Consider the following 23989-nt stretch of genomic DNA (forward strand, 5'->3'; position numbering starts at 1 on the left):
TCAGGTGGGGAGTCGGCCTGGGACGGTGGTCCCGTCTGACTGTTACGAAGGTGTCCTCGGGCGAGGCAGGTTAGCCAAAACAAACGACAACAACAACAAAACCGACCCGTGGAGGAGAAAGGCAAAAGTTGGCTTGATGTCGATGTTCGAGGACCTCTGCACGCAGTAAGGAGCTCAGACTGTGCAAGCGATAAGGGACTCAATGAATACGGAGGAGGAAGAAAGGGGAGACGAGGGGGCGAGGAGGAGCAAGGGGGCGATGATCTAAGTGAAATGGCAGCAGGAGAACGTCCTGCCATCAGCCGATTTCCTGCCTTCCCCTGTCTGGCTGCCCCTCCTCTCGGTTCGGGGTTGGGATGAGATTTGAGAGACCCTCCCTCCCGGGCCAGACTGCTATATAACTCCGCCGGGGGCGGGGTGCAGGGGGAGGGGGGAGCCATCCGATGTCCTTCCTCCAGCTCAGGTAGCCCCAAGGCGCGGGGCGGGGGGCCGGGGGGCGGTGACAAGGAGGGCCGGCCGATCCTCCCGCACCGACCCCCTCTCCTCGCCAAAGCTCAACTTCTCTCTCCTTTTCTTTTTGCCTTGCGGGCATTTCCGTACGATTACGGTTTCCGCTTCCCTCCGAGAGAGCGAGAGAGAAACTGGACGCGATCAGGCGCGCTGCAGCGCGGTCCGAGCCCCGGCCCCGCCGCCGCCGCCGCCCGCCGCCGCCCCCCGCCGCCGCCCGCCGCCGCCCGCCATGTGGTCCCCGGGGGATTCCGAGCAGAGCCCGCCGCCCGCCGCCCCGCCGCCGGGCCTCCGCTCCCTCCTCGCCTCCCGGGACTTTGTCTGTTCCCGCAAAGGGCGGCTCCTCCTGGGCGAGTCGGTAAGCGTGGGCCCCCTCCTCGGTTCTGCCCGCCCCCCCGCCATCGACCCCCCTCCCCCGCCGCCACCTCGCGCCCAGGGGCCCCCCGACCCCGGGAGGAGGACACGGCGTTTCAGCGTCCCCACACCCGGAGCAGGAGACGGTGCCCCGGTTACACCCCCCCTTCCCGCCCCCCGGGAGCAGGAGACGGCGTTCTCTTCCAAGGAGCAGGGATCTGGGAACGACGCCTCCACCCCGGGACCAGGGGACGGTGCCCCCACACTGGGATCAGGGGACGGTGCTGCAGCGTTCCCACACTGAGAGCAGGAGACCCTGCACCGGTGGCCCCCCAAAGGCAGGGAACAGTGCCCACTTCCAAGGAGCAGGGGATGGTGCCCCGATGCCTCCGCCCCGGCAGCGGGAGACGGTGCCCTGATGCCCCCGATCCCAGGAGCAGGAGATGGTGGCCCGCTGCCCCAACACCGGGAGCAGGAGCGCCGCTCTTAGCGGGCGTTTGGACCTGCCGGCCTTTGTAGCCCAGCCGAGAGCAACAAAGAAGAGCTGGCCCCTCCTGTGGAATCCCATTCTGGACTCCCCTTGCCCGGACTCTTTCCTGCTCGCCCACTCACCTGCTCACCTGCCCTCCCCTGGAAGCTTCCTGGCTCATGCTGGAGTGCCCAGTGTGTGCCCACTGTACAAGTGGGACAGGGCTTGGGGCGTGTGGTCAGGAGCCGGGTAGAGCCAGGGGCGGGAGGGCTGACTGTCCACCATTCATTCATTCATTCAGTCGTATTTATTGAGCGTTTACTGTGTACAGACCACTGTACTAAGCGCTTGGAAAGCACAATACAACAATAAAGAGAGACAGACCCTGCCCACAATGGGCTCACAGTCTAGAGGTGGGGAGACAGACATCAATACCAAGAGCGGAGACAGGCCTGGGGGGCTGGGGGCATGAGCCGGTTCCAGGGTGTCTCCTGAGGTGGGCCGCTTCAGCTCCCCAGCTGCCCTGGTAAAAATTGGGAGAACGGATCGGGTCCCCGGGGCCTGTCTTCACTTGGGAACAAAGCAGCCAGGAGAAGGAGATGTAGACGTTCCTCAGGGATGAGGAGAACCATAGGAGTTCATCTGGACCAGACAGGAGGCTGTGGCTGGCTAGCCCAGTCCAGCCAGCCCAACTCAGTTCCTCCAGCCCAGTTCAGCTCAATCCAGCCCAGTTTAGTCCAGTCCAGACCAGCCTGCCAGCTCCATCTAGCACTTAGGTGCTGTTGTTTTTTCTTAGTCGTATTTAATGAGCACTGTATTGAGCATTTGGGAGAGTACAATATAACGATATAACTCTTTGTTTCTGTATAGATGTAAATATTATTTACACTGATATTTTATTGTCTGTTTCTCCCATTAGAGTGTAAACTCCCTGTTGGCAGGGAATGTGCCTTGGGCTTCTCTTATTTTCCCAAGCACTTAGTATGGAGACAGCATGGCCTAGTGGAAAGAGAAGCAGTGTGGCCTAACGGAAAGAGCCTGGGCCTGGGAGTCAGAGGACCTGGATTCTAATCCCGACTCTACCTCTTTTAATGTTGGTATTTGTTAAGCGCTTACTAGAACACTGTACTAAGCGCTGGGGTAGATACAGGGTAATCAGGTTGTCCCATGTGAGGCTCACAGTTAATCCCCATTTTACAGATGAGGGAACTGAGGCACAGAGAAGTTAAGTGACTCGCCCACAGTCACACAGCTGACAAGTGGCAGAGCCGATATTCGAACCCACGACCTCTGACTCCCAAGCCCGGGCTCTTTCCACTGAGCCACTCTGCTTCTCTACCTCTTTTTTGCTGTGTGACCGTGGGCAATTTGCTTAACTTCTCTGTGCCTCAGTTACCTCATCTGGAAAATGGGGATTTAGACTGTGAGCCCCATGTGGGACATGAACTGTGTCCAACCTATCTCGTGTCAGTACAGTGCAGCACACCAAGGGGGTACTCAATAAACACCATTATTACCACAATAACGCATACAGTTCAGGAAAGCCGAGTGTGTCTTGGTCCTGCCCATCCCACCCAGATGAGTTTTGGACATATTGAGTTTGAGGTGGACTGGAAATATGTCTACCGACTCTGTTGTATTGTACTATCCCAAGTACATAGTACTGTGCTCTTTACACAGTAAGTGCTCAGTAAATATCATTGATCGATGTCCATGGGTCATCCACATAGAGATGTCCCAGAGGCAAGAGGAAATGTGAGCTTGCAAGGCAGGGAGAGAAAGAGGGACTACCCTGAAAAATCACTGATTTATAAGTGCTTTGTTGAGCCCTTACTGTGTGCAGAGCAGTGTACTCTCCTAAGCGCTTAGAACGGTGCTCTACACAGAGTAAGTGCTCAATAAATGCTACTGATTGATACTAAGCTCGTGGGGAGTACAATATCACAGTTAGTAGAGGTGTTCCCTGCCCACAAGGAGTTTGCCCACTGGGAAGCAGTGTGGTTCACTGGAAAGAGCACGGGCTTTGGAGTCAGAGGTCATGGGTTCGAACCCCGGCTCTACCACTTGTCAGCTGTGTGACTTTGGGCAAGTCACTTAACTTCTCAGTGCCTCAGTTACCTCATCTGTAAAATGGGGATTAAGACTGTGAGCCCCACGTGGGACAACCTGATTCCCCTGTGTCTACCGCAGCGCTTAGAACAGTGCTCGGCACATAGTAAGCGCTTAACAAATACCAACATTATTTAAAGTCTAGAGGGGGAGACAGACATTAAAATAAATTTCAGACATGTACATAAATGCTGTGGGGCTGAGGGTAGAGTGAAGATCAAGGGCTTCAAAGGTACAGATCTAAGTGAAAGGTGATGCAGAAGGGAGGAAAATCATCTGCATAGACTAAGCCCTCATTTCCTCTTCTCCCACTCCTTTCTGGGTCATCCTTGCACTTGAATTTGCACCCTTTATTCACCCCCCCCCCCACCATCATTTACGTACACGTACATATCCATAATTTGTTTATTTATTCATTCATTCAATCATATTTATTGAGCACTTACTGTGTGCAGAACACTGCACTAAATGCTAGGGAGAGTACAATATTACAGTAAACAAGCATGTTCCCCACCCACAACGAGCTTGCAGTCTAGATGGGGGGAGACAGACATTAATATAAATAAATTAATGTCTTTCTCCCAATCTGGAGTATAAGCTTGCTGTGGGCAAGGAACGTTTCTACCAACTCTGTTGTATTGTACTCTCCCAAGCACTTAGTACAGTGCTCTGCACACAGTAAGTGCTCAATAAATACCATTGATTGAGGTGGTAGCATAAGTCATGAGAGCAGATGAGATAAGAAGGAGCGTGGCTCAGTGGAAAGAGCCCGGGCTTGGGAGTCAGAGGTCATGGGTTCAAATCCCGGCTCTGCAACTTGTCAGCTGTGTGACTGTGGGCAAGTCACTGAACTTCTCTGTACCTCAGTTACCTCAACTGTAAAATGGGGATTAAGACTGTGAGCCTCATGTGGGTCAACCTGATTACCCTGTACCTACCCCAGCGCTTAGAACAGTGCTCTGCACATAGTAAGCACTTAACAAATACCAACATCATAATTATTATTATTATTATGAGAAAGGGATCCGGAACAAGACTTGAGGGACTCCTACATTTAGGGAGTGAGGGGCAGAAGAGGAGCCAGCAGGGTCATCTTTTGTACTGTACTCTCCCAAGTACTTAGTACATATTAAGCATCCTGCACATGCTAAGAGTTCAAATAAATACCATTGATCGATTGACTGATTGCAGCGGGAGGAGAACCAGGACAGAACTATCGGTGAAACCAGGATTAGATGTTGTGTCCAAGAGGAGGGTGTGGTCCAGGGTGTTGAAGGCAGCGGAGAGGTCGAGGATTGGGATAATGACGGATACATTCGACAAGGATGAGGTCACTGGTGACATTGGAAAGAGCGGCTACTTTTGTGGATGAGGTCACTGGTGACATTGGAAAGAGCGGCTACTTTTGTGGAGTGAAGGGGGCGGAAACCAGACTGTAGAGGATCAAGGAGGGAGTTGGAGGAAACAGTGTGTGTAGACAGTCCATTCTAGGAGTTTGGCCCGAAGGGGAGGAGGCTGGTTGGGGCGAGAGTGGGATGGGTAGAAAGTGGGATGGGGCAGTGGGGTCCAGAGAAGGTTTTTGTTTTTGTTTTCCTTTGTTTTTGAGGATAGGGGAGGTGTAGAAAAGGAAGCATCTGAGAGGGAGCAGTTGGAGACTGCGGTCAGGGAGGGAAGGAGAGTGGGTGCAAGTGTTTATTGAAAGTGAGAGAGTATGGGGTCAGAGGCACAGTTAGAAGGGATAGATTGAAAAAAAGGGGAGATTTCTTGAGAGATGAGTGGGAAAGATGAGAGAGTGGATGAGGGGGAGGGATATTTACAGCTCATGGTGGTATCTGTTTGGGCTGAGAGGAGAATTCTCTGCCTCTCTAGGTCTCTGGCTTCACACTCTTGCCCACCCAGTGCTTTCTCCTTCAGTTTTGTAAGTTTGCTGAATTGCTGAAGGTATTTCTTAGATGACATCAGGGGTTGCCACCTCTCCCCTCCTACCCCTTTCCTTGGGTTTTGGATTTAGTCAGATTCCTCTTTCTTGGCACATATGGTTTGGGTTGGCTAAATTAGAGAAGCAGCGTGGCTTAGTGGATAGAGCCCGGGCTTGGGAGTCAGAGGGCGTGGGTTCTCATCCCCGCTCCACCACTTGTCAGCTGTGTGACTTTGGGCAAGTCACTTCACTCCTCTGGGCCTCAGTTACCTCATCTGGAAAATGGGGACGAAGACTGTGAGCCCCACATGGGACAACCTGATTACCTTGTGTCTACTCCAGTGCTTAGAACAGTGCTTGGCACATAGTAAGCACTTAACAAATGCCATCATTATTATTAAATGGAAATCCTGGGGTAGCATGAGCTGTGGCACCAGATGGGAAGATGACAGAAGTAGGGGCTGAGGTTTATTTCAGTAAGACAGGGAGAGGAAGCCTGGCCCCTCCACTCCCATCTTGCCTTCCCCCCTCCTGCCACGTCCCCTGTCTTCCCTTCACATCCTTTGCTCCCTACTTCCTGGGGGATGTGATGGAAAATGGCTGCCTCTGTTCCTGAAATGGGGGCTGGGAAGGAAGAGGCTGAAGGGCCAAGGACCTTAGAGGAGCTTAGACTGTGTGTGTGTCCAACCCAATTTGCTTGTATCCACCCCAGCGCTGAGTACAGTGCCTGGCATTCCATAAGCACCTTAATACCACAAACATAATTATTACTGGGGTTCTGGTAGAGGCTGAGGGCATCTTCTCCTCCTCTGAAGTCAGGACCACAGGAACAGGGGCTGGAGAGAGGCGCTGTCTCCTGGCCCCACTAACCCACTGACCCAGCTCCAGTCTGGCCTTCCTCAAGGTATTGCTTGGCTAATAATAATAATAATGTTGGTATTTGTTAAGCGCTTACTATGTGCAGAGCACTGTTCTAAGGGCTGGGTTAGATACAGGGTCATCAGGTTGTTCCATGTGAGGCTCAGAGTTAATCCCCATTTTACAGATGAGGTAACTGAGGCACAGAGAAGTGATGTGACTTGCCCACAGTCACACAGCTGCCAAGTGGCAGAGCCGGGATTTGAACCCATGACCTCGGACTCCCAAGCCCGGGCTCTTTCAACTGAGCCACGCTGCTTCTCTGAAAGAGGCTCATACACTCAGTAACATTAACTGAGTGATTAGTCTGTGCCCAGCGCTGTACAAAGCGATTCGGAAGCCTACAGAAATGGACGTGATCCCTGCCTTCATCGATCTTACAATCTAACTGGGTTGTCTAGGGAACGTCTACGCCGGGGTCCACAGCGGGTCCGAGGGGGCCAAGGCTGGTGACGCAGCGTGGCTTAGTGGAAAGAGCATGGGCTTGGGAGTCAGAGGACGTGGGTTCTAATCCCTCATCTGCCACGTGTCTGCTGTGTGACCTTGGGCAAGTCACTTAACTTCTCTGTGCCTCAGTTACCTCATCTGTAAAATGGAGATTAAAAGTATGAGCCCCACGTGGGACAACCTGATTACCCTGTATCTACCCTAGTGCTTAAAACAGTGCTTGCCACATAGTAAGCACTAACAAATACCATAATTATTATTATTATTATCCCCCATGAAGGCTCTCTTCCCCAGGGCAACCCAAACAGGTTCTCCTGGAGATTTTTTTTTCGCCCCGGGTATTCCCCCATCCACAGAATGAACGTAGGGCTGATGTGGAGTCCAGGATTTCCAGAGGTCTAGGGTGTGAGGGGCAGAAGGGGAAGAAGAGAGGAAGGAGGAAGAGGGGTGGAGAAGCAGGGAAGGAAAAAAAACAGAAGCTGGAAGCAGGGGAAAGGAAAAGGGGGAGGAAGAGAGGGAAGGAGGGAGGAAGGGGGGAGGGGAGAGGAGGAGTTGGGGGGGAGGGAGATGAGAAGGAGGGGGCGAGGAGCCAGCAGAATGCGGGTGTAACATTACAGCATCCATATCTGTTGAGGCCTCCCCTCCATTATGTCACTGCTGTTCCAGCAGCCAAAGCCCTGGGTTTTCTGACCAGAATAAGGAGGTTCTGGTTCAGTTGAAAAAGCCCTTCCCTCTGACCTTCTTCTGCCTCCCTCCCCTCTCTCCAAACCCTCAGTTCTGTTTGCGGCCCTCCTCTGGCTGGTTGCCGCTGCCGTTGCGGGCCTCGTGTGGGCTGTGGGTGGACACTGGTGTTCTCGCTGCCAGATGTGCCGCAGCAGGGGGACTGAGGTGGGTGGGGGTCAGGGCTTCTCGCCCAGCTTGGCCTCTGCGTTTCTGAGTTCAGCAGCCAGCTGAGGGAGGGGCTGGGGTCGGGACCGGCCAGGCCAGAAAAAGCTTCGCCGCCCCCGCCCCCGCCCCCGCCCACTCCAGACGACAGCAGTTTCTCTTCCCCTCCGAGGGGATGAGATCGCAGTTGGCTGAGCAGGGCCCAGGCCCGGAAGTGAGAGCCTAGGCTCCTTCCAGTCAGGCTCCAGCTGGAGCCTTTGGCAACACGTGAGCGAGGTGGTCGCATTGGGGGCGGCCAGGTGGAGCGCCACACGGAGTTTGGGCCTGGGTCTCAGGAAGGATGGGGTAGCGGTGAAGAGTCGGGGGGAGGGGTGTCTCCCCCTGGAGCTGCAGCCACTTCCGCCAAGCTCACTCCTGCCCACATCTGGAGCTGATGCTCATGGCTGGGATCCTGCCAAGAGAGCTGGGATGGGGCCCAGGGAGGAGCAGGGGGAGAAACAAAGACTGCAGGGGGCAGAGGTCGCTGAGGAGAGACCCTCCTCCACTCCTCCCGCTACCACCATTTCCTTCTGGGGAGGTCAGTTGCCCGAAGAAGGGAAAACGGAGCAGCCCCCTCCCTCGTTTCAGACCCCACCTCAGCCCCTGCCCGCGGATCATGCTGGGTCACTCGGAGGGACCGGTGGAGGACAGAAGAGTCAGGGATGGAGAAAAGAGTTGAGGTGTTGGATGGTCTGTGCTGTGTCACTAAAGTGGGAAGAGGCTGGGATGGAGAGAGGAGACAGCAGTGTTGGATGGTCCACACTGGGTCACTGGGGAGAGTCAGGGTCGGAGAGGGGAGAGTCAGGGGAGTTGAATAATCTGTGCTGGGTCAATGGGGGAGAGTCAACAGTGTTGAGTGGGTGTCCAGGAGGGCAGTCACAAGCACACGCTCCTCCAAGCTTTCCAGTGCCCCTGTCAGAGACAGTTCTGGGTAAGGTGGACCCCGTTTGACCCAGTAATGGCATCTGCTATGGTTTTAAAATAGCTGTAGAGATCAAATTTCCTGAATCAAATACTCCTGCTGACTGTGGGTTTCAAACTCGCACCACAAACTAGATTCCCTGGGCACTTTCTTGCTGCAGCCCAGCCCGTTACATCCAACTGGCTTGGACTCTCAGTCCTTTCTCCTCCGGCTTCCCTTCCTGCCCCAGAGATCATTAATTAATTAATGCATTCATTCAATCATAGTTATTGAGCACTTACTTTGTGCAGAGCACTGCATTAAGCGCTCAGAAAGTACAATTCAACAACAAAGAGAGACAATCCCTGCCCATAACCGGCTTGCAGTCTAGAAGAGGGGAGACAGACATCAACACAAGTAAAGAGGCATCAATAGCATCGATATAAATAAAGAGAATTATAGATATATACACATCAAAAGAAAACCAGGCATTAATATAAATAGAATTAAAGATATGTACATATATACACAAGTGCTGTGGGGCGGGGAGGGGGTTAGAGCAAAGGGATCGAGTCAGGGTGATGGGGAGGGGGAGCTGAGGAAAAGGGGGGCTTAGTCTGGGAAGGCCTCCTGGAGGAGGTGAGCCTTCAGTAAGGCTTTGAAGGGGGGGAAGTGTGGTTGTTTGGCAGATTTGAGGAGGGAGGGCATTCTAGGCCAGAGGTAGGACGTGGGACAGGGGCCGACGGTGGGACAGGCAAGAATGAGGCACAGTGAGAATGTTGGCACCAGAGGAGCGGAGTGTGCGGACTGGGCTGCAGAAGGAGAGAAGAGAGGTGAGGTTGGAGGGGGTAAGGGAATGGAGAGCTTTGAAGCCAATAGTGAGGAGTTTTTGCTTGATACAGAGGTTGATAGGCAACCCCTGGGGATTTTTGAGGATGGGGTGACATGCCCAGAACATTTCTGTAGAAAGATAATCCGGGCAGCAGAGTGAAGTAAAGACTGAAGCGGGGAAAAACAGGAGATTGGGAGATCAGAAAAGATGCTGATGCAGTAATCCAGTCAGGATAGGACAAGTGATTGTACTAATGTGGTAGCGTTTTGGATGGAGAGGAAAGGGTGGATCTTGGCGCTGTTGTGAAGGTGAGAGAGGCAGGATTTGGTGACGGATTGGATGTGTGGAGTGAATGAGAGCCGAGTCAAGGATGACACCAACGTTGTGGGCTTGTGAGACGGGAAGGATGGTCCTGCCGTCCATAGTGACGGGAAGGTCAGGGAGAGGACAGGGTTTGGGAGGGAAGATAAGGAGCTCAGTCTTGGACATGTTGAGTTTTAGGTGGCAGGAGGAGGACATCCAGGTGGAGGCCTCCTGAAGACAGGAGGAGATGCGAGCCTGGAGGGAAGGAGAGAGAACGGGGGAGGAGATATAGATTTGGGTATCATCCTCATAGAGATGATAGTGGAAGCTGTGGGAGCGAAGGAGTTCACTAAGGAGGTGAGTATACATGGAGAATAGAAGGGATCGAGAACTGACCCTTGAGGAATCCCAATATTTAGGGGATGGGAGGGGGAGGAGGAGCCCGCGAAGGAGACCGAGAATGAATGGCCAGAGAGAGGAGGAGAACCAGGAGAGGATGGAGTCTTGCTCCCATTCTCCCATTCCCATTCTCTCCTAGACCCCCTCCAATCTGGCTTCCGTCCCCTCCACTCTACCGAGACTGCTCTCTCTAAGGTCACCCATGACCTCCTTCTTGCCAAATCCAATGGCTCCTACTCCATTCTGATCCTCCTTGACCTCTCTGCTGCCTTTGACACTGTCGACCATCCCCTCCTCCTCCATACCTTATCTCACCTTGGCTTCATGGACTCTGTCCTCTCCTGGTTCTCCTCTTACCTCTCTGGCCGATCATTCTCGGTCTCCTACGCCGGAGCCTCCTCCCCCTCCCATCCTTTAACTGTTGGAGTTCCTCAAGGGTCAGTTCTTGGCCCTCTTCTGTTCTCCATTTACACTCACTCCCTCGGTGAACTCATCCGCTCTCACGGCTTTGACTACCATCTCTACGCAGATGACACGCAGATCTACATCTCCGCCCCTGTCCTCTCCCCCTCCCTTCAGGCTCGCATCTCCTCCTGCCTCCGGGACGTCTCCACCTGGATGTCGGCCCGCCACCTAAAACTCAACATGAGCAAGACTGAGCTCCTCATCTTCCCTCCCAAGCCCGGTCCGCTCCCAGACTTCTCCATCACCGTGGATGGCACGACCATCCTTCCCGTCCCGCAGGCCCGCAATCTCGGTGTCATCCTTGACTCGTCCCTCTCGTTCACCCCACACATCCTATCCGTTACCGAGACCTGCCGGTTTCACCTCTACAATATCGCCAAGATCCGCCCTTTCCTCTCCACCCAAACGGCTACCTTACTATTACGGGCTCTCGTTATATCCCGGCTAGACTACTGTGTCAGCCTTCTCTCTGACCTCCCTTCCTCCTCTCTCGCCCCGCTCCGGTCTATTCTTCACTCCGCTGCCCGGCTCATCTTCCTGCAGAAACGATCTGGGCATGTCACTCCCCTTCTTAAACAACTCCAGTGGTTGCCTATCGACCTCCGCTCCAAACAAAAACTCCTCACTCTAGGCTTCAAGGCTCTCCATCACCTCGCCCCTTCCTACCTCTCCTCCCTTCTCTCTTTCTACCGCCCACCCCGCACGCTCCGCTCCTCCGCCGCCCACCTCCTCGCCGTCCCTCGGTCTCGCCTATCCCGCCGTCGACCCCCGGGTCACGTCCTCCCGCGGTCCTGGAACGCCCTCCCTCCTCCCTCCTCACCTCCGCCAAACTGATTCTCTTTCCCTCTTCAAAACCTTACTTAAAAATCACCTCCTCCAAGAGGCGTTCCCAGACTGAGCTCCTCTTCCCCCTCTACTCCCTCTGCCATCCCCCCTTTACCTCTCCGCAGCTAAAGCCTCATTTTCCCCTTTTCCCTCTGCTCCTCCACCTCTCCCTTCCCATCCCCACAGCACTGTACTCGTCCGCTCAACTGTATATATTTTCGTTACCCTATTTATTTTGTTAATGAATTGTACATCGCCTTGATTCTATTTAGTTGACGCTGTTTAGTGCCATTGTTCTTGTCTGTCCGTCTCCCCCGATTAGACTGTAAGCCCGTCAAACGGCAGGGACTGTCTCTATCTGTTGCCGACTTGTTCATCCCAAGCGCTTAGTACAGTGCTCTGCACATAGTAAGCGCTCAATAAATACTATTGAATGAATGAATGAATGAATGAATGAATGATTTGTCTTCTTGGGCAGGGAATGGCCACTAGCCCAGGTCCCCTCTCCTCCAGACAGCCACTGTAGGTTCAGGCCAGGCCCTCAGATGGCTGAACTGAAGCATCCCTCTCTCTCTCTCTCCGTCCACAGGGGCTGTCATTCATCATCTTTATTTGCTACATCGCCTCCAACGCAGCCGCATTCATGACCGCCCCACTCCTGGCCTTCCTGCTGGCCCTCTGCTACTTCTTTGCCTATTCCACAAAGCTCAATGAGAAGTTCAGGGGAATCTACTGGCCTCTGATGGTGAGTGGGCAGGGACCTGGTGCAGGGGTGGGGGGAGGGCAGGAGGACGGGAGAGAGACCTTGGTTTCCAGGCCAGAACCTGGATGCTGGCATGGATTGGCATCTTCCTTGCTCCACTTGCTCCCTCCGCCGCTCTCGCTCCACTAACCCACAGCCCTGGATCACCTCCTCCGTCCGCCTCCTACGCTCCTATGCTCGAGCTGCTGAGCGCTGCTGGCGAAAGTCCAAGCACCAAGCCGACCTCACACACTTCAAATTTATCCTTTCCTGCCTTAACTCTGCCCTCTCCTCCGCCGGGCAAAGCTTCTTCTCCTCCCTCATCGACACCCATGCCCGTCACCCCCGCCGACTGTTCCGGACCTTTAACTCTCTCCTTAGGCCCCCTGTTCCTCCCCCTCCCCCATCTCTCACCCCCAATGATCTGGCCACCTATTTCCTCACGAAAATCAACACGATCAGGTCTGAGCTCCCCAAAGTCACCCCTCCGCCTCTCCCCTCCCCCCCACCGACCCCCTCCCCTACTTTCCCATCCTTCCCTGCTGTATCCTCAGAGGAGATCTCCTCCCTCCTCGCAAGTGCCACCCCCTCCACCTGCGCCTCGGACCCCATTCCCTCTCACCTTATTAAAACCATCGCCCCTGCCCTCCTACCTTCCTTAACTTCTATTTTTAACCACTCAATCTCCAAGGGCTCCTTCCCCTCTGCCTTCAAACATGCCCACGTCTCCCCCATCCTAAAAAAACCCGCTCTTGACCCCACTTCCCCCTCCAGTTATCGCCCTATCTCCCTACTACCCTTCCTTTCCCAAATCCTAGAATGAGTCGTCTACAATCGATGCTTAGAATTCCTTAACTCCCATTCTCTCCTAGACCCCCTCCAATCTGGCTTCCGTCCCCTCCACTCTACCGAGACTGCTCTCTCTAAGGTCACCCGTGACCTCCTTCTTGCCAAATCCAATGGCTCCTACTCCATTCTAATCCTCCTTGACCTCTCTGCTGCCTTTGACACTGTCGACCATCCCCTCCTCCTCCATACCTTATCTCACCTTGGCTTCACGGACTCTGTCCTCTCCCGGTTCTCCTCTTACCTCTCTGGCTGGTCATTCTCGGTCTCCTTCGCCCGAGCCTCCTCCCCCTCCCATCCTTTAACTGTTGGAGTTCCTCAAGGGTCAGTTCTTGGCCCTCTTCTGTTCTCCATTTACACTCACTCCCTCGGTGAACTCATTCGCTCTCACGGCTTTGACTACCATCTCTACGCAGATGACACGCAGATCTACATCTCCGCCCCTGTCCTCTCCCCCTCCCTTCAGGCTCGCATCTCCTCCTGCCTCCGGGACGTCTCCACCTGGATGTCGGCCCGCCACCTAAAACTCAACATGAGCGAGACTGAGCTCCTCATCTTCCCTCCTGAACCCGGTCCTCTCCCAGACTTCCCTATCACCGTGGATGGCACGACCATCCTTCCCGTCTCTCAGGCCCGCAATCTCGGTGTCGTCCTTGACTCGTCTCTCTTGTTCACCCCACACATCCTATCCGTTACCAAGACCTGCCGGTTTCACCTCTACAATATCGCCAAGATCCACCCTTTCCTCTCCACCCAGACGGCTACCTTACTGTTACGGGCTCTCATTATATCCCGGCTAGACTACTGTGTCAGCCTTCTCTCTGACCTCCCTTCCTCCTCTCTCGCCCCGCTCCGGTCTATTCTTCACTCCGCTGCCCGGCTCATCTTCCCGCAGAAACGATCTGGGCATGTCACTCCCCTTCTTAAACAACTCCAGTGGTTGCCTATCAACCTCCGCTCCAAACAAAAACTCCTCACTCTAGGCTTCGAGGCTCTCCATCACCTTGCCCCTTCCTACCTCTCCTCCCTTCTCTCTTTCTACCGCCCACCCCGCACGCTCCGCTCCTCTGCCGCCCACCTCCTCACCGTCCCTCGGTCTCGCCTATCCCGCCGTCGACCCCTGGGTCACGTCCTCCCGCGGTCCCGGAACGCCCTCCCTCCTCACCTCCGCCAAACTGATTCTCTTTCCCTCTTCAAAACCCTACTTAAAACTCACCTCCTCCAAGAGGCGTTCCCAGACTGAGCTCCTCTTCCCCCTCTACTCCCTCTGCCATCCCCCCTTTACCTCTCCGCAGCTAAAGCCTCTTTTTCCCCTTTTCCCTCTGCTTCTCCACCTCTCCCTTCCCATCCCCACAGCACTGTACTCGTCCGCTCAACTGTATATATTTTCGTTACCCTATTTATTTTGTTAATGAATTGTACATCGCCTTGATTCTATTTAGTTGCCATTGTTTTTACGAGATGTTCTTCCCCTTGACTCTATTTATTGCCATTGTTCTTGTCTGTCCGTCTCCCCCGATTAGACTGTAAGCCCGTCAAACGGCAGGGACTGTCTCTATCTGTTGCCGACTTGTTCATCCCAAGCGCTTAGTACAGTGCTCTGCACATAGTAAGCGCTCAATAAATACTATTGAATGAATGAATGAATGAATGAATGAATGAACACTTCCCCACTGAGACCCCTGGCTGAGCCGTTCAGACTTCTAAGGGCCCGGCCCGGGCAAGAGAAGCAGTGTGGACTCGTGGGCAGGGAATGTGTCTGTTATAATGTTATATCATACTCTACCAAGTCTTCAGTATGGTGCTCTGCACACAGCAAGTGCTCAATAAATATGATTGTTTGACTGACTAGATAGAGCACAGGCCTGGGAGTCAGAAAGACCTGGGTTCTACTCCCGACCCTTCCAGTTGTCTTCTGTGGGACCTTGGCCAAGTCACTTAACTTCTTTGTGACTGTTACCTTGTCTGTAAAAAGGGGATTAATCAATTAATCAAATTTATTGAGCTCTTACTGTGTCCAGAGCACTTTACTAAGTGCTGGACCGTAAGCTCGTTGTGGTCAGGGGATGTCACTGTTTAATATTGTATTGTACATGCCCAAGCACTTAGTACAGTGCTCTGCACACAGTCAGTGCTCAATCAATACGATTGAATGAATGGGTGAATGCTTGGGAGAGTACAGTATAACAGAGTTGATAGACACGTTCCTTGCCCACAACAAGCTTAGAGACTTGGGCGGGGGGGGCAACAGACATTAAAATAAATAAATTATGGATATGCACATAATTGCTGTGGGAGTGAGGGAAAGGTGAGTAAAGGGTGCAAATCCAAATGCAAAGGATTAAGGCTGTGAGCCCCGTACGGGACATTCATTCATTCAATCTTAATAATAATAATGTTGGTATTTGTTAAGGCGCTTACTATGTGCAGAGCACTGTTCTAAGCACTGGGGTAGATACAGGGTAATCAGGTTGTCCCACGTGAGGCTCACAGTCTTCATCCCCATTTTACAGATGAGGTCACTGAGGCACAGAGAAGTGAAGTAACTCTCCCACAGTCACACAGCTGACAAGTGGCAGATCCGGGAATCGAACCCATGACCTCTGACTCCCAAGCCCGTGCTCTTTCCACTGAGCCACGCTGCTTCCCTAGTATTTGTTTAATAGTATTTATTCAATTCAATAGTATTTATTGAGCACTTACTATGTGCAGAGCACTGTACTAAGCGCTTGGAATGTACAATTTAGCAACAGATAGAGACAATCCCTGTCCAATAACGGGCTCACAGTCTAAACGATGGACTGTGTCCACCCTGATTAACTTATATTTACCCCAGAATTTAGTACAGTGCTTGGTATATAATAAGAGCTCAACAAATTCCATAAAAAAATAATTAAAAAGGCTCCGGTGTGTATAATGGAGAATGTGGAGAAGCAGCGTGGCTCAGTGGAAAGAGCACGGACTTGGGAGTCAGAGGCCATGGGTTCTAATCCCACCTCTGCCACTTGTCAGCTGTGTGACTTTGGGCAAATCACTTGACTTCTCTGGGCCTCAGTTCCCTCATCCTTAAAATGGGGATTAAGACCGTGAGCCCCACGCGGGACAACCTGATCACCTTGTATCCCCCCAGAGCTTAGAACAGTGCTTGGCACATAGGAAGCGCTTAACAAATGCCATCATTATTTAATTTTTTACATTTTTAATAACGTGTATTGTGTATAACTCGGAATTTCCAGGGCAGTTTGGGTCGTACCACCTGTGGCCACTAGGAGTCGTGGTCGCCGCGGACTCTCGAGGGACCATTCATTCATTCATTCAAAAGTATTTATTGAGCGCTTACTAGGTGCAGAGCACTGTACTAAGCGCTTGGAATGGACAATTCGGCAACAGATAGAGACAATCCCTGCCCACTGACGGGCTTACAGTCTAATCGGGGGAGACAGGCGGACAAAAACAAGACAACTTAATCACGATAAATAGAATCAAGGGGATGCATATCTCCATTGAAGCAGCCCCAGGAATCCCAGCAATGTGGTTGCCTTGGGGGCTTCAAGGCCCGGGTAAGGGAGGCAAGATGGGCCCAGAGATGACGATGATGACATTGTTGAAGCTCTCCTGATCACCTCCTGCAGGATTAATGCTTCCTGGATACCCACTGTTCCCCAGAGCCAGAAGTGGCACAGTCAGGGCGTTGATCTGTTTTTGTCTGTCTCCCCCGATTAGAGTGTAAGCCCATCAAAGGGCAGGGACTGTCTCTATCTGTTACCGATTTGTACATTCCAGTCGCTTAGTACAGTGCTCTGCACATAGTAAGCGCTCAATAAATACTCTTGAATGAATTGAATGATCTCCCCCCGGCTGGCCATTCTGCCTTCGGCCTCCCCCTCACCCCAATTCCCCTAGCCTGGAGAAGCAGCGTGGCTCAGTGGAAAGAGCATGGGCTTTGGAGTCAGGGCTCACGAGTTCGAATCCCAGCTCTGCCACTTGTCGGCTGTGTGACTGTGGGCAAGTCACTTAACTTCTCTGTGCCTCAGTTCCCTCATCTGTAAAATGGGGATCAAGACTGTGAGCCCCACGTGGGACAACCTGATTCCCCTATGTCTACCCCAGCGCTTAGAACAGTGCTCGGCACATAGTAAGCGCTTAACAAATACCAACATTATTATTAGCCACTCCATATGCCCAGCAGTAGCTTTTGGTCTTCCAATTCTTGAGCTGCTGGAAACAGTGACAGGAAAGTCAGGGAAAGGACAGGGTTTGGGAGGGAAGATAAGGAGCTCAGTCTTGGACATGGTGAGTTTTAGGTGGCGGGAGGACATCCAGATGGAAATGTCCTGAAGGCAGGAGGAGATGCAAGCCTGGAGGGAAGGAGAGAGAACAGGGAAGGAGATATAGATTTGGGTATCATCCATATAGAGCTGATAGTTGAAGCTGTGGGAGCGAAGGAGTTCACTAAGGGAGTGAGTATAGATGGAGAATAGAAGGGACCAAGAACTGACCCTTGAGGAACCCCTATATTTAGCTTCAGCGTCACTCAGGGCCCTGCTGAAGGGGTCCCTCTTTCATTTGCCGACACACCCAGGTTATATTCCCTGCAGTGGACCGAGGTAGGGAAGATCCCTTGGGCATGATCCTGGTTCTGTCCATAGGAGGGAATGCCATCTGTCATAATAATAACAATAATGATGATAATTGTGATAATGTTTAGTCACTTGCATTTATTGAGCACTTACTGTGTGCAGAGCACTATCCTAAGCTCTTGGGAGAGTACAACACAACAATAAACAGACATATTCCTTGCCCATAACGAGCTTACATGCCAAGCACTGAACTAATCGCTGGGGTAAATAGTCTGCAGCCAAGTTTCTGGCTATTGAATCGCATCAACTTCCCTGGGTGCATGCTGAGAGTAGGGCTGCCTGAGAAGATTCATAATAATAATAATAGTGTTAGTATTTATTAAGCGCTTATTATGTGCCGAGCACTGTTCTAAGCGCTGGGGTAGATACAGGACAATCAGGTTGTCCCACCTGAGGCTCACCATCTTAATGCCCATTTTACAGATGAAGTAACTGAGGCCCAGAGAAGTGTAGTGACTTGCCCAAAGTCACACAGCTGACAGGTGGAGGATCCGGGATTAGAACCCATGACCTCTGACTTCTAAACCTGGGCTCTTTCCACTGAGCCACGATTCAATCGTATTTCATTCAATCATATTTCATTCAATAGTATTTACTAATCGCTTAAGGGAGACGCCAGGAACTCTGGCCATGTGGCGTCCCCCTCAGCAAGAGAGGCTGCCTGGGGGCCCTGCTGCAGCCCCAGGCCCAGCCTGATCATTTATCACGGCTGGCCTAACACTCCCACGAGGGCCTTTCCTCCAGCCTCACCCTCTGTTTAGCCACCACCAGCCCCTTACCTCCCCTAACAATCAATCAATTTTGTATATTGAGTGCTTATTGTGTAAACAACACTGTACTCTGTGCTTGGGAATAATAGAGCTGCTAAACATGTTCCCTGCCCACAACGAGCTCACAGTCTAGAGGGGGAGTCGGACATTAATATAAATAGATTACGGACATGTACGTAGGTGCTGTGGGGCTGAGGGAGGTGTAAATAAAGAGAGGAAATCCAAGTGCAAGGGGGTGATGCAGCAGAAGGGAGTGGGAGAAGAGAAAATGAGGGCTTAGTCAGGGAGGGCCTCTTGGAGGAGATGTGCCTACAGTAAGGCTCTGAAGGTGCTCAGGGGTGGGGAGGGGAGGTGATTCTGTTGGGTACACCGTATGATATGTCCCCTGGCAAACACACCTCTGTGGCGTACTCTCTTACAGGACTTTCTGCGTTGTGTCACTGCCGCCATCATCTACTTTGCCATCTCGATCACCGCGGTCTCCAAGTACACGGACGGAGCCTCCAAAGCCGCTGGAGTGAGTACCAAACCCAGCACCCCTTTCCCTTCCCCAGCCGCAGGCATTTGGGCCGCCTGCTCCACCCATTCTGGCTCGCCCTCTTCTGCTCTGCCAGCAGAGAGCTGCCAGGAGACTTCTAGTTCTCAGCGGGTTGGTCCAATCATTTCTTGCTCAGATCCAACCTGCCTCCCCGACTGGTTCCCTGAAAGAGTTTCTTACTCTGGTTCCTGGCGTGGGTAGCTAGATAGTGTGCTTCTTCATGCCATGATGGCCCCTGCAGAAAGAGCCTTCCCTCCCCAAGGGTCTAGGAGAGCAGATCTCTAGAGTCCAGGAATAATGCCAGGCTGCTGCTGATCAGAGACTCTTCCTCATGCAGCCTGACCTCCCCTCCCTTTCCCTCCCCTCCCTCAATCCCAGACTCTGTTGGGAGCCTTGCCCAGAGCAGAGCCCCCGACAAAATAATTGTGAAATTTGTTAAGTGCTTACGATGTGCCACTGTAGTAGGCCCTGAGGTAGATACAGGATAGTCAGGTCAAACATAGTCCCATATGGGGCTAACAGTCTAAATAGGATAGGAGAACAGAGGTTGAATCCCCATTTTACAGATTCGGAGATTGAGGCATAGAAAAGTGAAGTTGCTTGTCCACAGCAGGCAAGTGGCAGAGCCAAGATTAGAACCCAGGCCCTCTGATTCCCAGGCCTATGTGCTCTTTCCACTAGGCCACGTTACTTTGGGATGAAATGCACCTTAGGATTTCATCCCAGAGGAAAAAGGGAGAACCTACGGAAAACCCTGAGCATACGGACTGTGGCCTAAGCACCTTAGAAACAATTTCTCTGGGAAAATCAACAGGGTGGTCAGCTCAACAAACTTCTAAAAAGGTTTAGTCACAGCCCAGAGAAATCCTGCCCCCAGGAGACAGATTGCGAAGTCGAGGACAAGAGCAGTAGGCAGAGCACCCAGCTTCATCTGGGGGTGCTGGAAGTCCAGGGCCTTTTGCCTTCTGGGAGGCATCATTTCCTAGAGAGGATTTTCCTACTTCCTGTTCTTACTTCCCCATTGTCTCTTAGCTCTGCCTCCAAGATGCCTAAGGATTTGTTCACAGCACACAACCTGATACTTGTCTAGCACTACTAAGTACTTAGTGCTTGCCCAACTAACTCAGAATCCATCACAGTCAAACAATAATATGGACTGAGCATCTGCTGTATGCAGAGCACTGAGCTAAGCACTTGGGAGAGCAAAACAGATTTGGCAGACACTATCCCTGCCCTCAAGGAGCTCACAGTCTACTCGGGGCAGAGCACTGTGCTAAGCACTTGGGGGACTACAGTAGAGTTATTAGACACAATCCCTATCCTCAAGGTGCTGACAGGCCACACTCATCCGGGAGTACTTTTGCCTAGGGAGGAAGGAAAAGAGGCCCAGAGAGACTCAGGGATTTGCCCTAGGCCACACAGCATGGGTCCCCAGGGTCTCTCCTGTTCCTTGAGCCCAGGCAGCTCTTGCAATCAAGAAGTCGCAAGAAGCTGCAGGAAATGGTTCTTCATTGTAAGATCTGAGCACGATCCTTCTGGCCATTGGAAAGGTCCATGTCCCTTACCTTTCCAGCCGTCATTCCACCCCCAAACTGGGCTTCTTCAACGGGGCAGCTTGGCGGCCTGGAGGCTCTCCGGCTGGAGTCCTGAATCCACCCCTCCTTGTTATGCCGTTTAGGTGTTTGGCTTCGTGGCCACAATCGTGTACGCCTTGGATTTCTACATTATTTTTAATGACTTGGCCAAATTTCTCAAACAAGGGGACGCCAACAATGACCCAGAAGTCCACAAGTCAGAAGGTAGGTGGCGGCCGCTCCCTCCTTTTCTTCGGGTCCAAACTCCCGGCCTTCAAACGAGGGCCTGAGGGGGCTGGCTGGCTTAGAGAGAGGATCTCTAGCTCTACTTTGGAAGTTTTCGTAGCAATCTCTCTTTTGGCTCAAAAAGTGGAAAACACTCGCAGGGGTCCTGCTATCTGGGGTCACCCAGAAATGGCAGCCACAGGGTGAAGAGACAAGTCAGTCAGTCAGTCTGCCTGACGGTCTTTGGAACGCTGCTCTGAGTTTGGCGGCTGACACCCTTGAGCTGAGAGTTCCCCTTCTTGGGCCTTAAGCCAGGTCAGGGCTCTCTGTCCTGCTCTCTGAACTCAGAGACGGCATATCCAGACAACTCTCAACTGGTGCCTGGCCGGGTCTGTGGGAGACAAGCTTAGCGCCAGGTCCCAAGCTGATGTTGGCAAGCTGGGATGGCAGCTCCTCTGATGTCCCCATGGCATCGGAAGGGCTCTTTGGGCAGGGCGGGGTGCTGGAGTTCACTGCCTCACCTGCCCTTTGGAGCAGGATAGAGGCCAGAGGTCGGGGGCTGGGGGGAGTCTGCTTGTTGCCCCCCCGCTGGCAGGCCACAGCCCCCCAGCCTGACCCTGCACCGGCAAGCTCCTTTCGTCTTTTGATGGGCCCTGCCCCACGAGCCCCAACAGCTCCAGGGTCAGGGAGGTGACACCCTGCATCCCTCCCCTGCAACCACCGGATACTCCTGATGTCTGGGTTAGAAACTTCTCTATCCCCCACCAGGCCTTGGGGCCAGCCTTCCGCCCTGCCCCGGGTTGCCTGGCCCCTTTTTGGCAGGGATCCAGCCTGTCAGCACCCTCACCCATATGCAGCAGGTGTCAGGGAGCACTGGAGCCTTCAGGCCCCGCTGTCCTCAGCTTGCTGTCCCCAGGGGGAAGGGAGTGGGGAGAGGGGAGTCTCCAGGCAGCGCCTCCAGCATGCTGGACAGCTGTCAGGTGGGCGAATCCCAGGTCAGTCTGGAGGCCTGCACAGGGGGCTCAGTCTGCACTGGTTCAAGTTGATTCTCCGGGGACCAAATCGTCCTCATATCCAGCGCTCCAGCCGCCAAATGGAGCGGGATGGATCACGCAGCTTCTGGAACCATTTGGTGACTGGTGATGCAGGCCACTGACTGGACACTCAGGCCTGCTTGCGGCTTCTCCTTTGACCTCTTCCTGCTCATCGCCCTCGCCACGGAGGAGGGGAAAGGGAAGGGGAGGGGGGTGAAGAGAGAGAGGTGGGGGGAGGGGCAGCAAATGGCCACGTGCACAGCCACACAGAGGGAACTAGGGCAGCAAAGAGCCAATTCAGGAAGACCAGGGGCTGGTGGGGTCATCAAAGGGATCATTCCCATCCAGTTGTGAGCCAGATGGAACACTGCCCACTCGCTGGGTCTGATCGCCTCTTCCGTTTTCAGACGAGGACTCCGACTCTGACTGAAGCTGACAGCCCAGCACCCAGCCCGGCGGCAAATTCCTCACTTTCCTTCCTCCTGCTCTGAATAGTACCAGCTGAAATAAGATTTTTCTAACTTTATACTGGTCTTTTTCCTCCCTCCTCCTCCTCCTCTCCATTAACATTTTCTAAGGACAAGATAGGGAAAAGCTGCTTTGTGCAGTTTAGATTTCTTAGTGCCTTAACTGATGCAAAACAAAAAAAAATTTCCTAGCATAATTCACTCTGCAAATAAGATCTTGTTGAATTTTAGCCAGAAATTGTTTCTCGCTCAGAAGTGCCTTCAGCCATTTCACCTAAAATCTTTCTCCTTGGCCAGAGATGAAAGAAACAAATTACAGCCTTAGCCTCGGATCTTAGTATCCAGAGAAAGTCACACTACCTCTATTATCCAGGGCAATGTACATCATAGGCTAGAGATGGGAGACATTTCTCTCACTGTTGCATGTCTGTGTTTGTGCGCACATGTAAGTAACCTCCTCCCTGCCTACCCATTGGAAACTGACCACGGGACCCAGAGGAAGAGCACTCTCCGGGCTTCACTGTCCTTTTTTCAGAGGATAGCAATCTTCTGGGAGTCCATTATGCAACTGTCTCTTCCCTCTGCTTCCTTGGTGCTTGAAGAGAATTTTGACAGTCGGTCAGGTGAGGAGAGAATCGGAGGCCCCGCTAAAGCCTTGCTCATTCACAGAGAGTAAGGTGACAACTTCGTATCTGTTGCCAAGAAATCCAGTCAGGTGACAAGTTGGTGGCTCTCATGGCGAATCACTTGCCAGTAGGGCTCAAGTCTGAGTGCCAGGTGGTACAAGCAGAGCCAGCTGTTTCTGCCATGTGTCTGTTAGCAGGCTAGCCCCTTGTTGGGCAGGGATTGTCTGTTGCCGAATTGTACATTCCAAGTGCTTAGTACAGTGCTCTGCACACAGCAGGCGCTCAGTAAATACGATTCAATGAATGAATAGCAGCACCCAGGCAGGCCGGAGAAAGACCACATACAATGTCCAGGGACCACTTTCTGGGGCTCAAGAGGGAATTTTTTTGTTTTGTTTTTAAAGGGGAAGGCAGGCGTAAATCCTAAACTAGTCCTTTACCTTTAGGCAGAGAGCCTTTACTGTGACAGTAGTAGACGTGTGAATGTCCAGGTTAAGTGCCTTGTTCTATCACTTTATAGACCCCTTTATGTACTGCATGCCACCTCTCTACTGGATAAAAATCTGACTGGCCACTGCCTCTGTGTCTGTGTCATTTATCACCTTCCCCCCTCCCACCACACCCCGTTCCCCAGACATAAGTCAGATTCCAGGTATTTGGCATCTGGGACTAGTGACGGTTTGTGGGTTAACCAGTGCTGTCCCCCTCCAGGACACTGTTCTTGAGCAGTTCCCAGACCAAGCCCCTCCCTTGAATGATGAGGGCCCAGACTCACCCCATTTCCCCACACTCCTACCTTCTTAGATAAGTAGCCCAGGAAAGGAAACGCCATGTAACTGTTCCACGTCCTCCCCGAAATTGTAGACTTCGTGGATGAAGCGTGTCTGCTCCCTTCTTGGGCCCCCCTACCAACACTCCCTTCTGGTCAAAGGCCCCCCTCCCATGTTCCCCAGCAGTTAGCCAGATCAGCAGTGCTGGCAACCATGACTGCTCCAACTCACTGTTTGCAGAGCTGCCTGCTGGCTAGCCAGGACAGTGCCAGGAAGGCCCCGCGTGGCACCCGCAGCTACTGGGTCTGCTTTGGCTGTTGACAACCACTGGGCTTCAGTAAAGTGCAAAGGAACAACACGAGCTGAAAGTGGCAACACTTTAAACA

General features: G+C 52.8%; 1 protein-coding gene across 1 annotated transcript; it reads left to right on the forward strand.

The window, feature by feature from the left end:
* Positions 1–739: 739 nt before the first annotated feature.
* CMTM3 (CKLF like MARVEL transmembrane domain containing 3) lies at positions 740–23410 on the forward strand. Its single transcript, XM_029051158.1, has 5 exons — positions 740–865; positions 11961–12116; positions 18791–18886; positions 20586–20706; positions 22148–23410. The coding sequence occupies exons 1-5, from the start codon at positions 740–742 to the stop codon at positions 22168–22170; spliced, it is 522 nt and encodes a 173-aa protein (XP_028906991.1). The 3' UTR covers positions 22171–23410.
* The last annotated feature ends 579 nt before the right edge of the window (positions 23411–23989 follow it).

Source organism: Ornithorhynchus anatinus, chromosome X1, assembly GCF_004115215.2.
Source record: "Ornithorhynchus anatinus isolate Pmale09 chromosome X1, mOrnAna1.pri.v4, whole genome shotgun sequence".
Classification (NCBI taxonomy): domain Eukaryota; kingdom Metazoa; phylum Chordata; class Mammalia; order Monotremata; family Ornithorhynchidae; genus Ornithorhynchus; species Ornithorhynchus anatinus.

What these genes read in the sequence shown, in the direction of transcription:
- CMTM3 (XM_029051158.1), top strand. Translation starts at nt 740, where the DNA reads ATGTGGTCCCCGGGGGATTCCGAGCAGAGCCCGCCGCCCGCCGCCCCG. An exon ending in GAGCCTCCAAAGCCGCTGGA is followed by an intron (nt 18,887 to 20,585) that starts GTGAGTACCAAA and finishes TATGCCGTTTAG; the next exon opens with GTGTTTGGCTTCGTGGCCAC. An exon ending in AGAAGTCCACAAGTCAGAAG is followed by an intron (nt 20,707 to 22,147) that starts GTAGGTGGCGGC and finishes TTCCGTTTTCAG; the next exon opens with ACGAGGACTCCGACTCTGAC.